Source organism: Rattus norvegicus, chromosome 3 (assembly GCF_021556685.1).
Source record: "Rattus norvegicus strain SHRSP/BbbUtx chromosome 3, alternate assembly SHRSP_T2T, whole genome shotgun sequence".
NCBI lineage: Eukaryota > Metazoa > Chordata > Mammalia > Rodentia > Muridae > Rattus > Rattus norvegicus.
The window spans coordinates 76,447,618-76,464,053 of NC_141536.1; the positions used below are offsets into that span (position 1 = coordinate 76,447,618).

The window sequence follows — 16,436 nt, forward strand, 5'->3', positions numbered from 1 at the left end:
GCATGTGCCATCATCCCCAGCTTACAGAACTATCTTTTAAAGAATAGAATGCATGGAGCAGAGGGTGGGGCTCACGTGGTTTAGTGTCATGATAGTAATATGCCACAGTCTACTCAGGACTGCTTTTACAGCTTGGATACAAATATTGATCAGTTATAAAAGGCATTTTAGTTAGGCATTGGTGCACACACCTTTAATCCCAGCAATCAGAAAGCAGAGGCAGATAGATCTCTGTGTGTTTGAGGCCAGCCTGGTCTACAGAATGAGTTCCAAAACACCAGGGCTGTTACACAGAGAAACCCTGTCTCAAAAGAAAAAAAGAAAAAAAAAAGAAAGAAAGGAGGAAGGGAGGGAGGGAAGGAAAGAAAGGAAAAGAAAAGGAAAAGGAAAAGAAAAGAAAAGAAAAGAAAAGAAAACAAAACAAAAAGGCATTTAGTGTGATGAGAACAGATTTCATCTTGCGGATACCCAGAGATCTGCAGACCTCACATGGAAACAGTTGTACTATAACAGCTGGAGTATTGAGAGTCCCAACACTGAACAGAAGGGCTAAAACCTCAGCTGGACTACTGCCCCATTCTCTAAACTACCAACTATAACTACCCAGTCTCTAAACTACTACTTACTAACCACCCATTCTCTAAACTACTACCTCATTCTCTAAACTACTAACTACTAACTACACATCTCTAAACTACTAACTACTAACCACTCATTCTGTAAACTACTGCCCCATTCTCTAAACTAGTGATTAACCTGGCTGCATAGCAACATGGCCATGGTTCCTCGTGGAAGCTCTGTATAGGGAGGGATGACACGCAGAATGAAGGAAGCCCAGGTGTGCTCACCAGGTTGGTCAGCTGATCGAGCACCTCATTGATTTGTTGACTGTACACCAGCCCAACGTGGGACTTTCCCATTAGGCGCCGTACTTTCTTCCTGATGTCGTTCTTGTTCACCTGTAAAGCCAAGACAGGAGTCTTCATAAAGGATCTGCTCTCTTCCCAATGGAAGCAGACACAAGAAAACGTCCAAGTTTCCACTTACCTGAGAGAAATGGAATTCTGAAAGACTATATGACTCACTATGGCAGAACACTTTAACTGTGTATTCTGCCCATGCTGGGGAGAAAAGCATTGTCTTGCCTCTAGCTAGCTTCTACAGAAAAGCGGCTCCCAGAGAGCTGGGTATCAAGGAGATGCCTCCTCCTATTCTTCGCCAATACCATAGTATCCTCCCAAAAGGACTTCCTAGAGTATGATTTAGAAACAGTAACATGGGTACCGTAACAGTGGGAGTCTGGTACCTGAGACACCTTGCAGATAAGTACCACCATCCACCCCAACCACAGGGAAATGGAATTCAAGCACAGAGAGGGAAAAGCTTACAATACAGGGAATGCTGACTAGCTTTTGTCAACTTGACAGAAGGTAGAGTTACTGGGAAGGACTCTCAATTGGGAAAATTCCTTTGTAAGACTGGCCTGCAGGTTAAGCCTATGAGTTGTTTTTTGATTAATGATTGATGTGAGAGCCCAGCCACTCATTGTGGGCAGTCCCTCCCCTCGCAGGTTGGTATAGAGGTCTATAAGGACGCAGCCTGGGGTTGGGGATTTGGCTCAGTGGTAGAGCGCTTGCCTAGCAAGCACAAGGCCCTGGGTTCGGTCCCCAGCTCCGAAAAAAAAAAAAAAAAAAAAGGACGCAGCCTGAGCAAGCCGATAAGCAGTGCTCCTCCATGGTCTTTGCATCTGTTCCTGCTTCCAGGTTGCTGTCTTGGCTTCCCCTGACGATGGACTGTCACCAGTTAGCCAAGGAGCCCTTCTATCCCCATGTTGCTTTTGGCCATAATGCTTATAACAGCAACAGAAACCTAACTCATCAATCAATCAATCGATCAAGTCAAAAGGCTCACAGAACTGTAACTACATTTGAGCAACTGATCCCTTCCCATTTAAAAGCTAGGGAGAACTCAAGGAGGCTCATTCCCAGAATAATTCTCTGCCACTACCAGTCCAAAACCACATTTCTCTTTCAGAGAACTCTTGATAACAGCGATACACTTCTCCACAGCTGTCAACCTGAAGCCCAAACAGCTCAAGCTAGAGCTGTCACTGCTTCGTTAATAAGCAGATATTTTTTTCTTTTTGACAAGATTTTCTATAGTTTTATTTGGCCTTGAACTTGTAGCCGAGCCTGGCCTTGCATTTCCTGATCCTCCTGCCTCTGCCTCTCGAGCACCTTATTTACTGGCATGAACCATCATGCCTAGCTAGGTAGCTTTTTCCAGCTTCTACAAGACTGAGAGCTGATGCTGAAAAATAAATTCTGAGCACCTGAAGGTTTTAGAATATTTTACTGAAAAAGAAAAGTTTAAATCAGTTGTATTCTCTGGAGAGCTCTAGCGTAACCTAAAACAACTTAGCAAAGGCAATACATAAAATTTAAGGTAAACGAGTAACAAGTGATAACCAATTACCTTATAACATCATTAACAAAACAGCCTGGCGGCCTCAGTGAAAAGAATAGTGTGTAAGCCGCCATAGGTGCCTTGGACTTTCAGGTCAGGATGAGGACCCCAGTCAGATACTTTGACAGCTTCCAAACTATTCCAAAATTTAGGCAATAGACCTATTTATTCTTGCCCTTCCAGCAGCAGTAACAGCTGGACATAAGCAGTATCATTTTACCTTCATCAGGAGCATATAGGATATGAGGTTGTGTAAGAGTGTGGCCAGTAAGCGATCTTCATCATCCTCCAGGCGCTTCCGGTCATGCTCTCCTAGGGACAGGTACCTAAGCAGAAGCCCAAGCACAAGTTAGTTCTCAGGTGGGAGGCCACAAGACCACGTGGGAGGAACTGAGTAGCCACATTGCCAGGAGTCTGTTAAGTCTCATACCTGTCGATCATTTCCTGAGGGCCCTGGTCCATACCCATTCCTTCTCTTTCCAACATCACAGCATCTAGGAACGCATCTTCCCAGAACTGCATTTGGTCCCATAAAGTAGACCGCTCTTTGCCTGTGTGGAACAAAGTTGTTTCTTGGGTGGGGGGCATGGCTTGTTTAACATTTTGCAAATGTAGCTGCTAAATAAAAAGAAAGCCAGCCCCAGATAAAACAAGGCCATTTCAAATCCCAGAGCAAAGGACACTGGAACTTTCTCCCAGATCTGACATTTTTGCCTCCAACCCCAGAGGCCTCTAAGTGAGACCTTGCCCCTCCCGAGCAGGAGGGGTGAACACATCACACAAAGAAAAGCAGTTACTTATAGAAAAGGTCTCCATAGCAGCATCCTCTAACTGGTCCCACATGGATCCTTTGTCCCTTCCTGCCAATTTGTGAGCAGGGAGGAACGTGGTAGCAAGAGGGAAGAAAGGAGACAGAAAGGCACAGCCTGGTGAGTAACACCCAAGCCCAGCTTCATCTGATTTTTAGCCCTGGCCTATCCCACAGACCCCTTGGTTCAGATTTTAAAATGCTATCTGGACTGCTGGGATGCCTCGGTGGGCAAAAGTGCGTGCAGTCAAGCCTGCTGGTGAGTTCAGTCCTGGAGCCCACATGCTAGGAGGGAGGAGAGAACCAACTTCTAAAGTCCCGAGACCTCCAAGTGTGTGCGTAGCATGCACCCCTGTCCCCACTGAGTAAATGAATATTAAAAGGAAGTTCAAGGCCTGGAGGGATGGCTCAGCAGTTAAGAGCACTGACTAGGGGTTGGGGATTTAGCTCAGAGGTAGAGCGCTTGCCTAGGAAGCGCAAGGCCCTGGGTTCGGTCCCCAGCTCCGAAAAAAAGAACCAAAAAAAAAAAAAGCACTGACTGCTCTTCCAGAGGTCCTGAGTTCAATTCTCAGTAACCACATGGTGGCTCACAACCATCTGTATCAGAACTGATGCCCTCTCCTGGTGTGTCTGAAGACAGCTACAGTGTACTCATATATAAAATAAATAAATCTTTAAAAAAACACATATATTAAAAACAAAGAGAATGATTTAACTTGATGTTTTAAAGAAAAAGAAGTTTAAAATGCTCTCTGATATCAAAATTGAGATTAGTAAAAGGCAAGCAGTAGACGTTCAGTGCCACCCTCTCCCATGGTCACCCTTTCCCATTGCTACCCTCTTCCATGGCCACCCTCTCCCATGGCCACCCTCTCCCATGACCATCCTCTCCATGGCCACCCTCTCCCATGGCCACCCTCTCCCATGGCTACCCTCTCCCATGGCCACCCTCTCCTATGGCCACCCTCTCCCATGGCTACCTTTTCCCATGACCACCCTCTCCATGGCCACCCTCTCCCATGGCCTCCTTCTCCATGGCCACCCTCTCCCATGGCTGAGCCCAGCTTCTTCCCACTAAGGGGCCTTGCCAGTCTATTTCTTACCTAGTAGTCCCTCATAGAGATAGACTCGCTGGCTTACATCTTCGGAAGAGCGAACTGGACTACTAGCCGGCTTCTCCTTTGGCTTCAAGCTATGGGCTTTACCCTAGAAAGACAAGATGGTAGGTCTGATGCCAGAGTTATCAACCAACAGGGATGAAGTAAACCAGGCACCTCGGGGAAAGGCTCATCCACTAAGTAGACATCATCCATTAACAAAACAATTTTCCCTGCTGCTTCTACTATGCTTGGCCCAAAGTCAATCTGATAGCCCTGTTTGCTGTTATTGCTCACTAAAGCAAGAAATGAAGCCTTTGTTCTGGCCCACTTTTATTCTTTAGTCTCTCTAATGCTTTCTCTTAAAGGTGGGCATGCCTCTAATCCCAGTTTGTTGGAGGTTGAGAAAGGAGGATCAGCAGTTCAAGGGCAGCCCTAGCTTTATAACGAGTTTGAGGCCAGCCTGGTCTCACACCCTTACACCACAGAACAAGGTAAAGGTTTTGTAGTGACTCGACACAAAAGAAAGAGCAGAGCCTGAAGTCAGCTGGCCATGGTTCAGATCCCTACTTTTTATTAATTTTGTAGTTGCTGAGGATCGTTTCCCTTGTCTATAAAAGGAACATTGTAACATCTACCCACAGAACTGGAGAAATGACTAAGTTAATTGATTGTTTATGTATTTAATGTGTGTGCATGATCGCATGTGGGTGCAAGAGTCTGTATGTGTGAGGACCCAACAAGACCATGGGAGACCATGGGAGTCTTCCGACATTATCTTCTACATCACACACACACAAACCAAATAAGAAATTTAGTAACCTTTCTCACCTCAACTGTGTGGTAAAAGAGGAGCCAGGAAAGGCAGCACATTGTGACCAGCATCTTGCAAGAATGACACTCATATTTGTTTAACATCCAAAATCAAGCACAACAGAAGGATTTTTAAAAAGGTTTCAAAAGACTTTTTTTTATGAGTACACTACACTGTCTCTGTCTTCAGACACACCAGAAGAGGGCATTGGATCCCATTACAGATGGTTGTGAGCCACCATGTGGTTGCTGGGAATTGAACTCAGGACCTCTGGAAGAACCATCTCTCCAGCCCTCAGAAGACTTTTTAAACTAACATTTATTTACTTTGTACATGCATCCTGGGGGTTATGTGTGGATTGTGATTATGCATTCACGTGTAGGCCAGAAAACACCTTTTAGGAGTTAGTTTTCTCCTTCGACCATGTAGTCCCAAGGATCGAACTCAAGCTGTCAAAGTTTGAAGACAAGAGCCTTATCTGCTGGGACATCTTCCTGGGTCCCACCCCTTTTGACAAAGTCTTACCATGTTGCAAGCTGGCCTCAAACTTAACATCCTTCTACCTCGGCCCCTGAGGAGGATTACAGGCCTGAGCCACTGCACCTAGCTGGAAGGATTTCTTAAATACTCTTATTAAAATAGTCTGTGTAGACTCAGAATGAGTCAGGCCCCTAACTTGAGCGGCCCTGCTAATTCTTAACTCTATCTCAGCCTCCACTGGCTCTACTGGGAGCAGACATACAGAAGGAGGAAGGACCTAGAGACAGATTAGCACTGGTAGTAAAAATGACCTCATTTGAATCCTGTCTTCCACTGTCCTCTCTAGACAAAAGGACTGAAAGGCTGTTGTGGAGAAGACTCACAGTCCTCTTAACAAAGCAGCACATGGATCAAAGCAGATAATTCTGTCTAAAGAAACAGGCGTAAGCTGCAAAGCAGAGGGGCGAGATAAGAGCTCAGTGATTCACTTTGTTTGGGTGTAGTGGTGCATACCTGTAATCCCAGCACTTGAGACTAAACACAAGGGTCACAAGCTTGAGAGCAGCCTGGGTTACACAGTGAGACTGTCTCAAAAAGGAGGAGAAGGGAGAGGAGGAAGGAAAGAAGGAAGGAAGGGAGGGGGGAGGAAGGAAGGAAGAAGGAGGGAGGGAAGGAGGGAGGGAGGAAGGAAGGAAGAAGAGAAAGACAAAAACCCAGACAGAAGGAAAGGAAAAGAGGAAGGGCAGAGCCGTCCTGGCTGAACCAGACCTCCGCATGACTGTGGCAGGGTTCCCCTTTCCTCTGCAGTACCATGTGCCTGTTCGGCAAGTGCCCTGCCACCGAATAGCACCTCCAGCCCCACCTTTTCCTCTCCCATTAAAGAAATGCTCTTTTGTTAGGGAATAAAGCTTACAAAGATGGTGCTTGTAGCAGAATTGGTTTCAATTTCACTGTCAGACAGAGTAGCCCGAGAACTTGCCAAGTGGGCACTGCCTTCGCCTCCTGGCCCATCACCTGCATTGCTGCTCAGGTCACTGTCTGCTCCGAGGGTCTCTCCTGAACTGTTACTCACCTGGAGAAGACACAAGGTGGTGAGGGACAGTCCCCAGAGAGGGACTCCCAAAGTCAGTTAGAGCCCTGTACTGCTGTGAAAAGCATCATTTTAAAGGTGTGTCAGCTTTCCCAAGCACCTCCTTGTAAAATGAGTGACATCCTGTGCACACACACCCATGAGAATCAAGCTGATCTAAGACTGAGAACAGCCTTCAAAGGGAAGAAGACCTTCCCGAGAAATCCAGGCCCCACCCACACAGAGGCCAATGTGGTATTCCCCTACCACGGTGCTAACTTCAGAATCCTGACTTGAGCTTCGGATCATAACAGCTGGACTCACACCGATGACAGAGTCTTGATCAGTCCTCTGAAATGAGACCGAGGGACACCTATTTCTAGAGAGATCCTGAGCAAGTAATTTTTTTCTTTGATGGAATGTATGAACTTACATAAATAAAATAACACATTAAAAAATACTCACTGTAGAAAACAAAAGAATAAGGAAATAAGAATAAGTCATAAGTCTACTGCCCACATTAACCCCTACTTTTAGTGCATTTCCTGTTGGTCATCTTTCAGATCTATTTAAAAACCAAAGTGAAGGTGGACAGCGTAGTGCGCACCTTTAGTCCCAGCACTTGGGAGACAGAGGCAGGAGAATCTCTGTGAGTTCAAGGACAGCTGGGTCTACATATAGCAAGTTCTAGGCCAGTCAGGGCTAGACAGTAAGGCCCTCCCTCTCATAGATGTATCGATACATATATAAAATCATACTGTGTTGGCTAAAATTTTGAAAACAATGAATAGCAGTATTATATTTTATGACTCTATTTATTAAGTATTCTTTATTATTGGTTATGTTGAGATCTTTTTTTAACTATCAAAAGTATTTTTGAGGATTAATGGTATAATTTAGTAGAAGTCTTGATTTAGAATGTATACTCTGAATTTAATTCCCACTGCCAAAATACATGTGTGTCTGTATGTGTCTGTCTGTGTGTGTGTCCTGTGTGTCTGTGTGTGTGTCTGTGTGTGTGAGTCTGTGTGTTTGTATGTTTGTGTCTTACTTTGAGACAGTATTTTAGTCCCGGGAATTTTCAGGAAGGCTCTCACAAACCTGGGAAGCAGATGCCAGGCTCACACCACTGTCTGCGCTGATCTGGGACTTTTTCTCCTCAGTCTCACCCAGGTCAAAGACAGGCTTGATGACCTCTGGTCCTGAGTAGGGAAGACTTGTGTCATTCAGCACAGAGAAGCTCAGGGCAGGCTGGTGAAGGAGTGGGCCAGCGGCAGAGCCTGCTCCACACCTAGTCATCCCATCCTAGTCACTTCCCAGGGACTGCCCCTCCCCACCACTGAGACCCATGAGAAGAGGTTCCCAGAAGCCGTAAGAACCAAGGAGTACATTAGACCTGGCCAAGGGTCTTTGCAGCCATCTTCTCAACCTGAGAAAATCCAGAGCAAATCATCCTAACACAAAACATTCCACAAACAAACCCCATTCCATGGCATTCAAAGTCAGAGTTTCACCTGTGCCTGAGACAGACCATTAAAGTATTCCCAGATGCTCAGTAACAAATGTGTCTAAAGAGGCCAGAAAAGATTAGGCCAAAAGAAAGAAAGAAACGCTGTTTCCATGGGTACTATCTACCCCCACCCTACACCATCTACATTTGAGACTGGAAAAAAAGCCACTATTTTAACTCACCCACCCTGGATGGTATGGCTGAAGGACAGAACGACAGAAAGCAAGAAAGTGTGCCTAGGCAAGCCACTAGAGAGAGCTGGGAAGCTACAGACTCAACACAGAGGGACAGCAACCATCTCTGCCAACTGCGTCCACAGGCCTAACAGTGAGGGAGGTGTGAGCCACAGAGGGGCGCTGCAATCGGCAGACGTTCTCCCATCAACTACAGAGCAATAGAACACGGAGGCATGGGTATTACTCAGTAGATGCCTGATTGCTAATGAAGGGAGGGGCAAGGAGTAGCTTACAGCCGTACACCGAGGATTTACACAGCACCTACCTGCTTTCAATCCAAATACAGCACCGCCCACCCCCCAAGAATTCTCTGACCTGTCTTTACAACTCTTCCTCCAAATACCACCCAAGAACAAATTTGGAGTGGGGCTGACCAAGGGAGCCTGTCCCAACTGGGCCTGGGAAGTTGGCAGGTATGGGAGACTGGGGGACAGGAAGGGGCATTTGTTCCTTACTCTGTTTTTCCAAAGCCTTTTGCTTTTTCACTTCCTGGTGCTTGTTCCACAATTCTACCCCAGATGCAATGCAAGCGGGAGAGAAAGACAGAAAGAGTCAGACTGGTCAAAGGACTGGAACCCACCTCCCACGCTCATTCCGTTTCAGACACAGCATTATCAGTTAAAAGATACCAAGATATCTTTATTCGGGTAGGGTTGAGAAAGCAAAAGTCCACTTTTTGTCCCTGAAGTCGTGAACTGAAGACTCTAAATCTCTAGTCCTAGTCCCCATGTAAACACTCTTCAGAACTTTGGGGCTGGAAGGGCTCTTCATGAAAAACCAGACCCTAGTAGGCCAGAGACAGATCATGTGACTCCTACTTGCCAAATGAGCTGAGCAGAGGCCATGTTTACAAATTACAGATAAGAGAGACAATCCGATCAAGCAGTCAAAGAATTTCAGAGACAGGAGCAGAAATCTGCTTGACTCCTGGACTGGACCGAGGCCAAGCATTCAGTTAGCATTCCTCCTGTGCCACCAAAAAAACCAAATTTACCCTTGGGACTATTGCCTGCTCAACTGTGATTCATAGTGACTATGAAAAAACGCTTCCAATAGAAGGAACAGAGAACAGAAAATGATCAAGGCAGGCTTCTCAGTAATCCAAACACAGAAAACACCAATCAGGGCATTTGGTCAAGGCTGGCTTCTCAGTAATCCAAAACACAGAAAACACCAATCAGAGAGCATTTTCCCCCCTGGAAGGGGCCTCAGAGTTTAATAATCTCTTCACTTTCTAGATGAGGCAACAGAGATTCTAATAGGGAAGTGATCTGCCCAAGCAGAGTCAAGACTTTCAGAGCATCGTATCAGATGGGAGAAAGCCAGACTTTACTACAGCTTCTAGGAGAATGTTTGCCAACCAGAGAACCGGAGATACCCTAAGAAGAGAGCTGCTTCGTTCCTATGAGAGCTTACGGCAATGGCTAGAGGCTGTGGCAAAGAAGTACCAGCTGAAAGCATAGCAGAGAGACCAGGGATCTAGCATCAAACAGAAGGTAGCCTAGGTGACTCGAGGTCAAGTAGGAGTGAGACAAATAGGTAACACCAGAGTGTGAACAGAGAGACACCAAACTTAACCAAGTCTTCAGTCAAGTCTGGGGTGGAAAGACAGAAACAAGAGCTGTCTCAGAAATCTGTGACTTTGGAGTCTAGAACCCAAACATGCCAGAATGGAGCAGGTTCCAGAGCAGTGTAATGCTTAGATGGGGGAGAACTGGATGCAGATACCCAGATGATCATAATTTTACATCCCAAAGATGTATCTATAAATTTCCTAATAGTTTTCAGGAACATGCTTTCTCTATGTGAAGAAATTCAGATGTAAGTTAAAAGGGATTGAGAATACAGCTCAGCATCCCTGCACTGCACTCCTGGGTCTCTGAGCAAACTTCCACTGTTCCTCAAAGATGCTGGGGAGGCAGCTACAGAGCAAGCAGAAGACCAGACACGGGAGAGAAAATGCTACTGGAAATGGAGAAAGACCTCTCTCCCTCTCTAAAAAAGCAAGCACGGGGAAGAGAAGGTCAGGATTCCGGATGAATTGAGAGCATGAAGAGATATTTAAGAAGCCAGGCCATTTTGGCATATTAGGCACAATAAATAATACCTACCCACAGACGCTACAAAATTCTCTTCCTTTAAACTTCTGGTGTCCAGTTCTTTAGGACCCCTTCCTGTAGCACTTGGTGCCCGAGGACCCAGCTGAGGGACCCTTAGCTGAGCCATTGCCTTTGGGTCCCCCCGCCCAGCCAGACCAGGATCCTTGCCAACTGGGGTATTTACATTCTCTGTTGGACTTCTCTTGCGTTTGTCTGGTTCTGAGGAAAGGGACAAATACAAAAAGTGGTTAAAGGAGACATGGAGTAGAAATCAGGTCAGGAAAGTGGGATGGGGGGATGCAGGAGGATGTGGGGCAGAGTTAGCACACAGAAAGAACAGCTAAGGCCTTGTTTCGCATGGTAGGAATGTTTCTTACATATCAATCATACCAGAAATTAAAATCCCAAAGTGTGACAGAGTGGAGTGGCACTGGGAAGCCTGACAGGGAGACAGCAAGTACATCCCTACCTTTACTATAGTAATGGGTCTGGGCAATCTCCAAAAGCCCAAAGATGCTGGCCATGCCACCCAGACCAGCATGGGCATAGGACTGCTCGAGGCTGAGGACTGTGCACTTGAGGAGGTCTAGCATTCCCTTGTACACCTTCCGACTGATCTCCTGCAACAAGAGCCAGGACCTAGAGCTAGCAGCTTTTCTTTGACATCCACATCCTTCTGCCCAGTTGATCCTGACTCCCTTGCCCAAACACTCACCACATCCTGGATGACATCCTGTCGGGCATCATCCTCTGACTGCACTGCACGACTCAGCTTGCTCAGTACAAAGACTCGGAGCTGCTCACTCTCCAGCAGCCGGCGCACCTTTTTCATGTTGAGCCAGCCGACTCCCTGGCCATCCAGCACACTGTGGACCACCTCCTTCAGGAACTGTTGGTTCTCGCTACAGGGCCCACAAACCACTTCTGTGGTCATCTGATCCTTGGCACAGCAACCAACCCCCTTTGCACCAAGCAAGACACATCCCAGGGAAAACATAAGCTAAGTCTCCAAATGCTCATGGCTGCCATGCCCCCATCTCCACAAGGATCGTGTTTGACAACTTCCCTGCACTTTCCCTTTCTCCACAACATAAACCACACCATAAACTGTTGCCTGAGGACTGGCTAAAAACGGGAAGTGCTGACAGAAAATTGATTAAACCGACTGTTTTGAGAGCTGCTCTCCCAATCTTGAACATTCTTCAAAAAAAAAAAAAAATTTTTTTTTTTTGGTTCTTTTTTTCGGAGCTGGGGACCGAACCCAGGGCCTTGCGCTTCCTAGGCAAGCGCTCTACCACTGAGCTAAATCCCCAACCCCCAAAATTTTTTTTTAAAAATAGGAATCATTCCCTCTGCTGGTTAAGTGTAGTGGTGCATGCCTACAGCCTCAGCACTTGGGAAGGGAAGTAGAGATCAGTTCAAGTTCATCCTCAGCTACATACTGAGTTTAAGGGAAGCACTGTAGCAGATATTAGACTGTCTCAAGAGAAAGCACACAAACGAACGGCCATTTATTACCTAGAATTGCTGGACCGGCCCTGCGGTGATGGAGGTTCTCTTTTCACAGTTGGGCTGTGTTTAATGACAGATGATTTCTGGTCCACTAAGGCCCTCCTGTTTCCTAAATTGGGAAGGTAGAATTGAGGCACATCATCGGCATAGTCCGGGGGTGGGGCTCATGTTATCACACCCCTGGGTTGCCAAAGTCCACGCCTGTTCTCCAGCAGGGCTGGGCAGGGTGATACCAGAACGTCACACAAAGGAAGAAAGCAGCCATGGCAGTGTGCAGGAGATAGGGACGGAGACCAGGCCACGTCACATGCACCAGCAGCATGCCCCATGGGCTGCATGGGTGTCCTGGGGGATACGCAAGGCAGGCCACAGATGTGACATTGCTTGCTCCATGAGGAGGATGGCCCTCAGGCACAGGCAGAGAAGATGCTAGGAAAAAAAAGGTCATGCACAGCTCACGGGGAAGACCCACCTTCACCACTCCCAGGGCCGGCTTCAGTAACAATCTCCATTAGAGTATTTAGCCCAAATACTGGGACAAAAATACACAATTAGTAGGTGCACCACAATACTTGAAACCCTCTACCCATTGTTGGAACAGTAAGTCAGACCATCTGAGCACTCTCGCAAAGCCTGGAAAGTGCGTATAACCTTGATTCTTGGGCACGTCAAAGCTGGAAGCCAAGTGACCAGGAGATAACAAAGGCTCTAAGAAAGAACATTCTTAGGCCTGGGACCTCAAAGCCAGGGGCAAGGGTAAACAACAGAGAGCCTTCAGGTACTAAACAGGCACATGCATGAGAGAGGGAATGCTGTTTTTGTGAAGTCTCTAGCACAGGGATACTGAGGGCCTGTGGGTAACCACAAGGAGACATCTCACAGATGCTGTCAGGGAAGAGAGGGTGCAGCGTGAGGATGGGCTCAGGTAGAGAGGCCAAGTGCAGCGCATGAGATGCAGCATTACATGCAGTGGAGAGTTTCGATCACTCTTCCCTTCAGATGCACTAGATGAAAGCCAGAGAGGCCAGCACTCCTTCCGTCCCTACTCTACCCATCCATCTGAGGATTCACCGTAGCAGTATGGGTCCGTTTTCTGTATTACCTCTCTGCCTCCTTCACCCACCTACTCCAAATCCCTGCCCCACTAAGTTTCCTATAACCTCTAGCTGGATGTGATGGGTGGTACATCTAATCTTAGTACAAGGGAGGTTAAGGGAAGAGGACTCTATGTGTGAGGGGCTCTACATAGAAAAACCCTGTATCAATAAAATGGTTGCTTCTCACTGTGTGTACTATTATAATTAAACATTTCAGCACAACATCCAAAGATGACAAACAGAAGCCAAATTAAATTGAGAAAAGCCCCTCAAAGATCACAAGTGAAATTGAAATGTCTGAAGTGACCCTAGAAACCAATCAATACCACTCCTAGACCTAAAGTTGGCATGGAGCCATATGAAGCTACATTCTATAACTGCTGTCCATAATCATTCTCCCATGGACCGGCTCCTTGGGAAGTTTACCCAAGTTCATGTAGAAGGAATCTGATGATGACTGAGGGTAGCTGATTACCCCTGTGTTAGCAGATACTTCTGATAGGGTCCTCTCCAAAGCAGCGGCAATCCCATGCCGTATTGTCCTACCGATAGGACAGGGCCTCCTCCAGCTACAAAGATTATCTCTATCTGCAACCACCTAGTGCCTGGAGTGCACAGTGAAAGCCATGATAAGCAAAATGAGGTGGCAGCCAGGTCAAATGATTCATGGTACGCAGGCTCCTGACAATCACCCACATGTCTGACGTGTCTCTCAGAGAAGCCTGGTTTGACAAAAGAAGACTTGTAGTTACCTTTCAGGCTGGGGAATGGTGTAGTCTTCTCTCGGGCACCTTTGGTGGGCAGTGTGAGGTTTGAAAGGCTGAAGCTTGTACTATGGTTCCGATACAGGCTGCCTACAAAGGGAAGGGGATGAAAATGAGTATACCAGGGAGTTAACAGGACAAGCACTCGAGGCGTCCCCATAAGTGACTGTTCCATCATCTTGTCACCTCCCTTCTTCAATCAGCATCCCAAAGAGCTTGATACTCTCTGCTCTATCTTAGAAAATATTGAGTGAAACTTAGGGTAAATAAAGAAACCCCAGATAGATCTGCTCAAAGTCCAGTCCTAGTTTTCTTGGGCTGCATACAGTGACAATATCCACATCTTGCTTATATGGTTCATTGATCTTTAGATCTGAAGTGCAATTGCTACCTGGGTTCTCAGGACATCTACAACGTAATCATCCTTTATGGTAGCTCCCATTAGCCCCTAGTCAATCTACAGTCTATGAGTGACTCCTGCCCTCGGGTGCTAAAAGTAAGCCTGAAAATTAGTTGCACATATATTTCAAACATGTTCATTAAAACTCCTTACCAGGCAAAGAAGATAGCATATCCAAAACAAGTATTTCCACAAAGTCTATGTAAAACTGTATGATTTAACTGTAAGATTTAATACTCAACGATGTCTGAAATACATGTGTGAGTGGGTTAGAGAGATGGTCTGGTGAGTAAAGGCTACCAGATCTAGCAACCTAAGTTTGACCCTGAGGTAGAAAAGAACTAACCCCTGCAAGTTGTCCACTGACCTCCACATGCATGCTATGACCTGTTCGTACATTCATGTGTAGGCACATGCACACTTCATACATACATACATGCATACTTAATGACTAGTTTGGTTGGTGTTTCTTTTACCTCATTTAAAAATGCTTCATTCGGTATCACCCCAATTATCTGAATCAGGACTAATGCCAACCTAGTCCTACATCTCAAGTTCTGAGCAACACAGGCCCTAAAGAAAAGGAAGCAGAGGAACGAGAAAGCTTGAGGTACTTACTAGCAAAAGACATGATGCCCCCGAAGCCCTCGGTGCTGTTGTTAGAGACGGTGGAGTTGGGAGAGCTTGCTCGGGAGTCTGACTCTGCGTCTGAGTCACTGGCCAGCTTCAAGCTGTTGGGCCGCAGCAGCTTTTGAGCCCTGGAATGACAGTGCCACCTGTAAGTCCCAGGCAGGGGTACCTAATCTCGGGAGCGGGCCTTACGCTACACTGCAGCTGCTGGTCTGATCTCATAGTTTCTAAGTCCCTAGTTCAAAGAACTTCATCTGGCAGGATAGTCTGTAGACTTTTTCATTAACCTCAGGGTTGCTGTAGATGGGGCCCCTCAGTCACCCATCTAAAGAGGATCCCCAGGCTCTCACCGACTGCCACTGGCATGTTGGCTGAACCGGGGCGTGTAGCTCTCTCCCTGCTCGTCATCATCTTCCTCAGCGGGGGAGCCATATTGGGGCTCAAAATATGGATGGTCGTAGGTTCGCTGGCACACTGACCCCTCTCCAGTCTCTGTCTGTCTCCTGTCCACAGTAGATTTGCAAATGCTGGGAGGCACAGGAGGGAGGGGCTTGGAGATGCCTGTTGCTGCCTTATCTCCCACCTCTGTAGAATCAGCAGGTTCCTAGAAGTCACATTAAATAAAGAGCAGTCACATGATGCCCAGTGATGATTTCCCACAGTTTCAGTTTAGTGAAGCAGACCAGACTTGTCAGATTCCTAGCCTATGGAATGTATGGGAGAAGCCACTGTACTCTTGATGTCTGGATCTATGTAAGTAGACAATAGTGACACCTTAAAGGAAGTCCAGTGACCTTCTTCCAGGTCATCTCAGAGGCTTTAGCCAGAGGCTTTAGCCAGAGGCTTATGGAGAAAAAAGATGGGAAGAACATGGAAAAGGGCAGACGGACAGCTGCAGTAAGGTTTTCCTAACAGACAGAGCCCACCCTGTAAAGAGTGGCCCTCGCTATCTGCCCACCCCTCTACGTCCTCACGTACAGAGTGGGCGCCGTGGACGATGGTGCTAGGGCTACTGCTGGCAGTGGTGCTGGAGCTGGAGCGCAGGGGAAGGTTCTCCTGAGAGTTCTCACTGTCTGGGCCAGGCTCCTCTCCCTCCTTCTGGGGCTGCAGCTCATCAATCTCCACTTCACTGGCGTCTCCCAGGGCCGCATGCGTCAGAGGATCCACATCTACCAAGAGAGACCAAGAGGTACAGACCACTTCAGCCCTAAACCCAAGCCCTGACTGGTTCGTACAGGCCAGTCTTCCCAAGAGTACTTACTGGGAGTGTCGCCATTGATGTCACACTTCATCATTTCACTGACGAAGTCCCCCAGGGAGGAGTAAGAAGAGCTTGAGTCATCATAGTCCATGCTGTCACTGCCACTGCAGAGTCAAAACAACACAAAAGAAGGAGAGGGGCTGGCCCAGGCACTCAGGCTGTTACAGTGCTGCTGCCAGGCCTGATAACTTGA

At 46.9% G+C, this 16,436-nt stretch overlaps 1 protein-coding gene across 50 annotated transcripts in view; it reads right to left on the reverse strand.

Annotated features, from left to right (window-relative positions):
• Madd (MAP-kinase activating death domain) overlaps positions 1-16,436 on the reverse strand; it is a 44,271-nt gene that overhangs the window by 13,641 nt on the left and 14,194 nt on the right. For 4 of the 50 annotated variants that reach the window (XM_087654866.1, XM_087654886.1, NM_001429610.1 and 1 more), the window contains 16 exon segments: positions 16,244-16,347; positions 15,961-16,151; positions 15,333-15,586; positions 14,971-15,110; positions 13,941-14,042; positions 12,098-12,200; positions 11,295-11,481; positions 11,049-11,199; positions 10,592-10,798; positions 7,836-7,936; positions 7,002-7,085; positions 6,579-6,737; positions 4,378-4,480; positions 2,897-3,017; positions 2,687-2,792; positions 849-959 (listed from right to left, as the gene is read on the reverse strand). In XM_087654866.1, coding sequence (XP_087510992.1) covers positions 849-959; positions 2,687-2,792; positions 2,897-3,017; positions 4,378-4,480; positions 6,579-6,737; positions 7,002-7,085; positions 7,836-7,936; positions 10,592-10,798; positions 11,049-11,199; positions 11,295-11,481; positions 12,098-12,200; positions 13,941-14,042; positions 14,971-15,110; positions 15,333-15,586; positions 15,961-16,151; positions 16,244-16,347 — 2,224 coding nt within the window. 50 annotated transcript variants of the gene reach the window in all.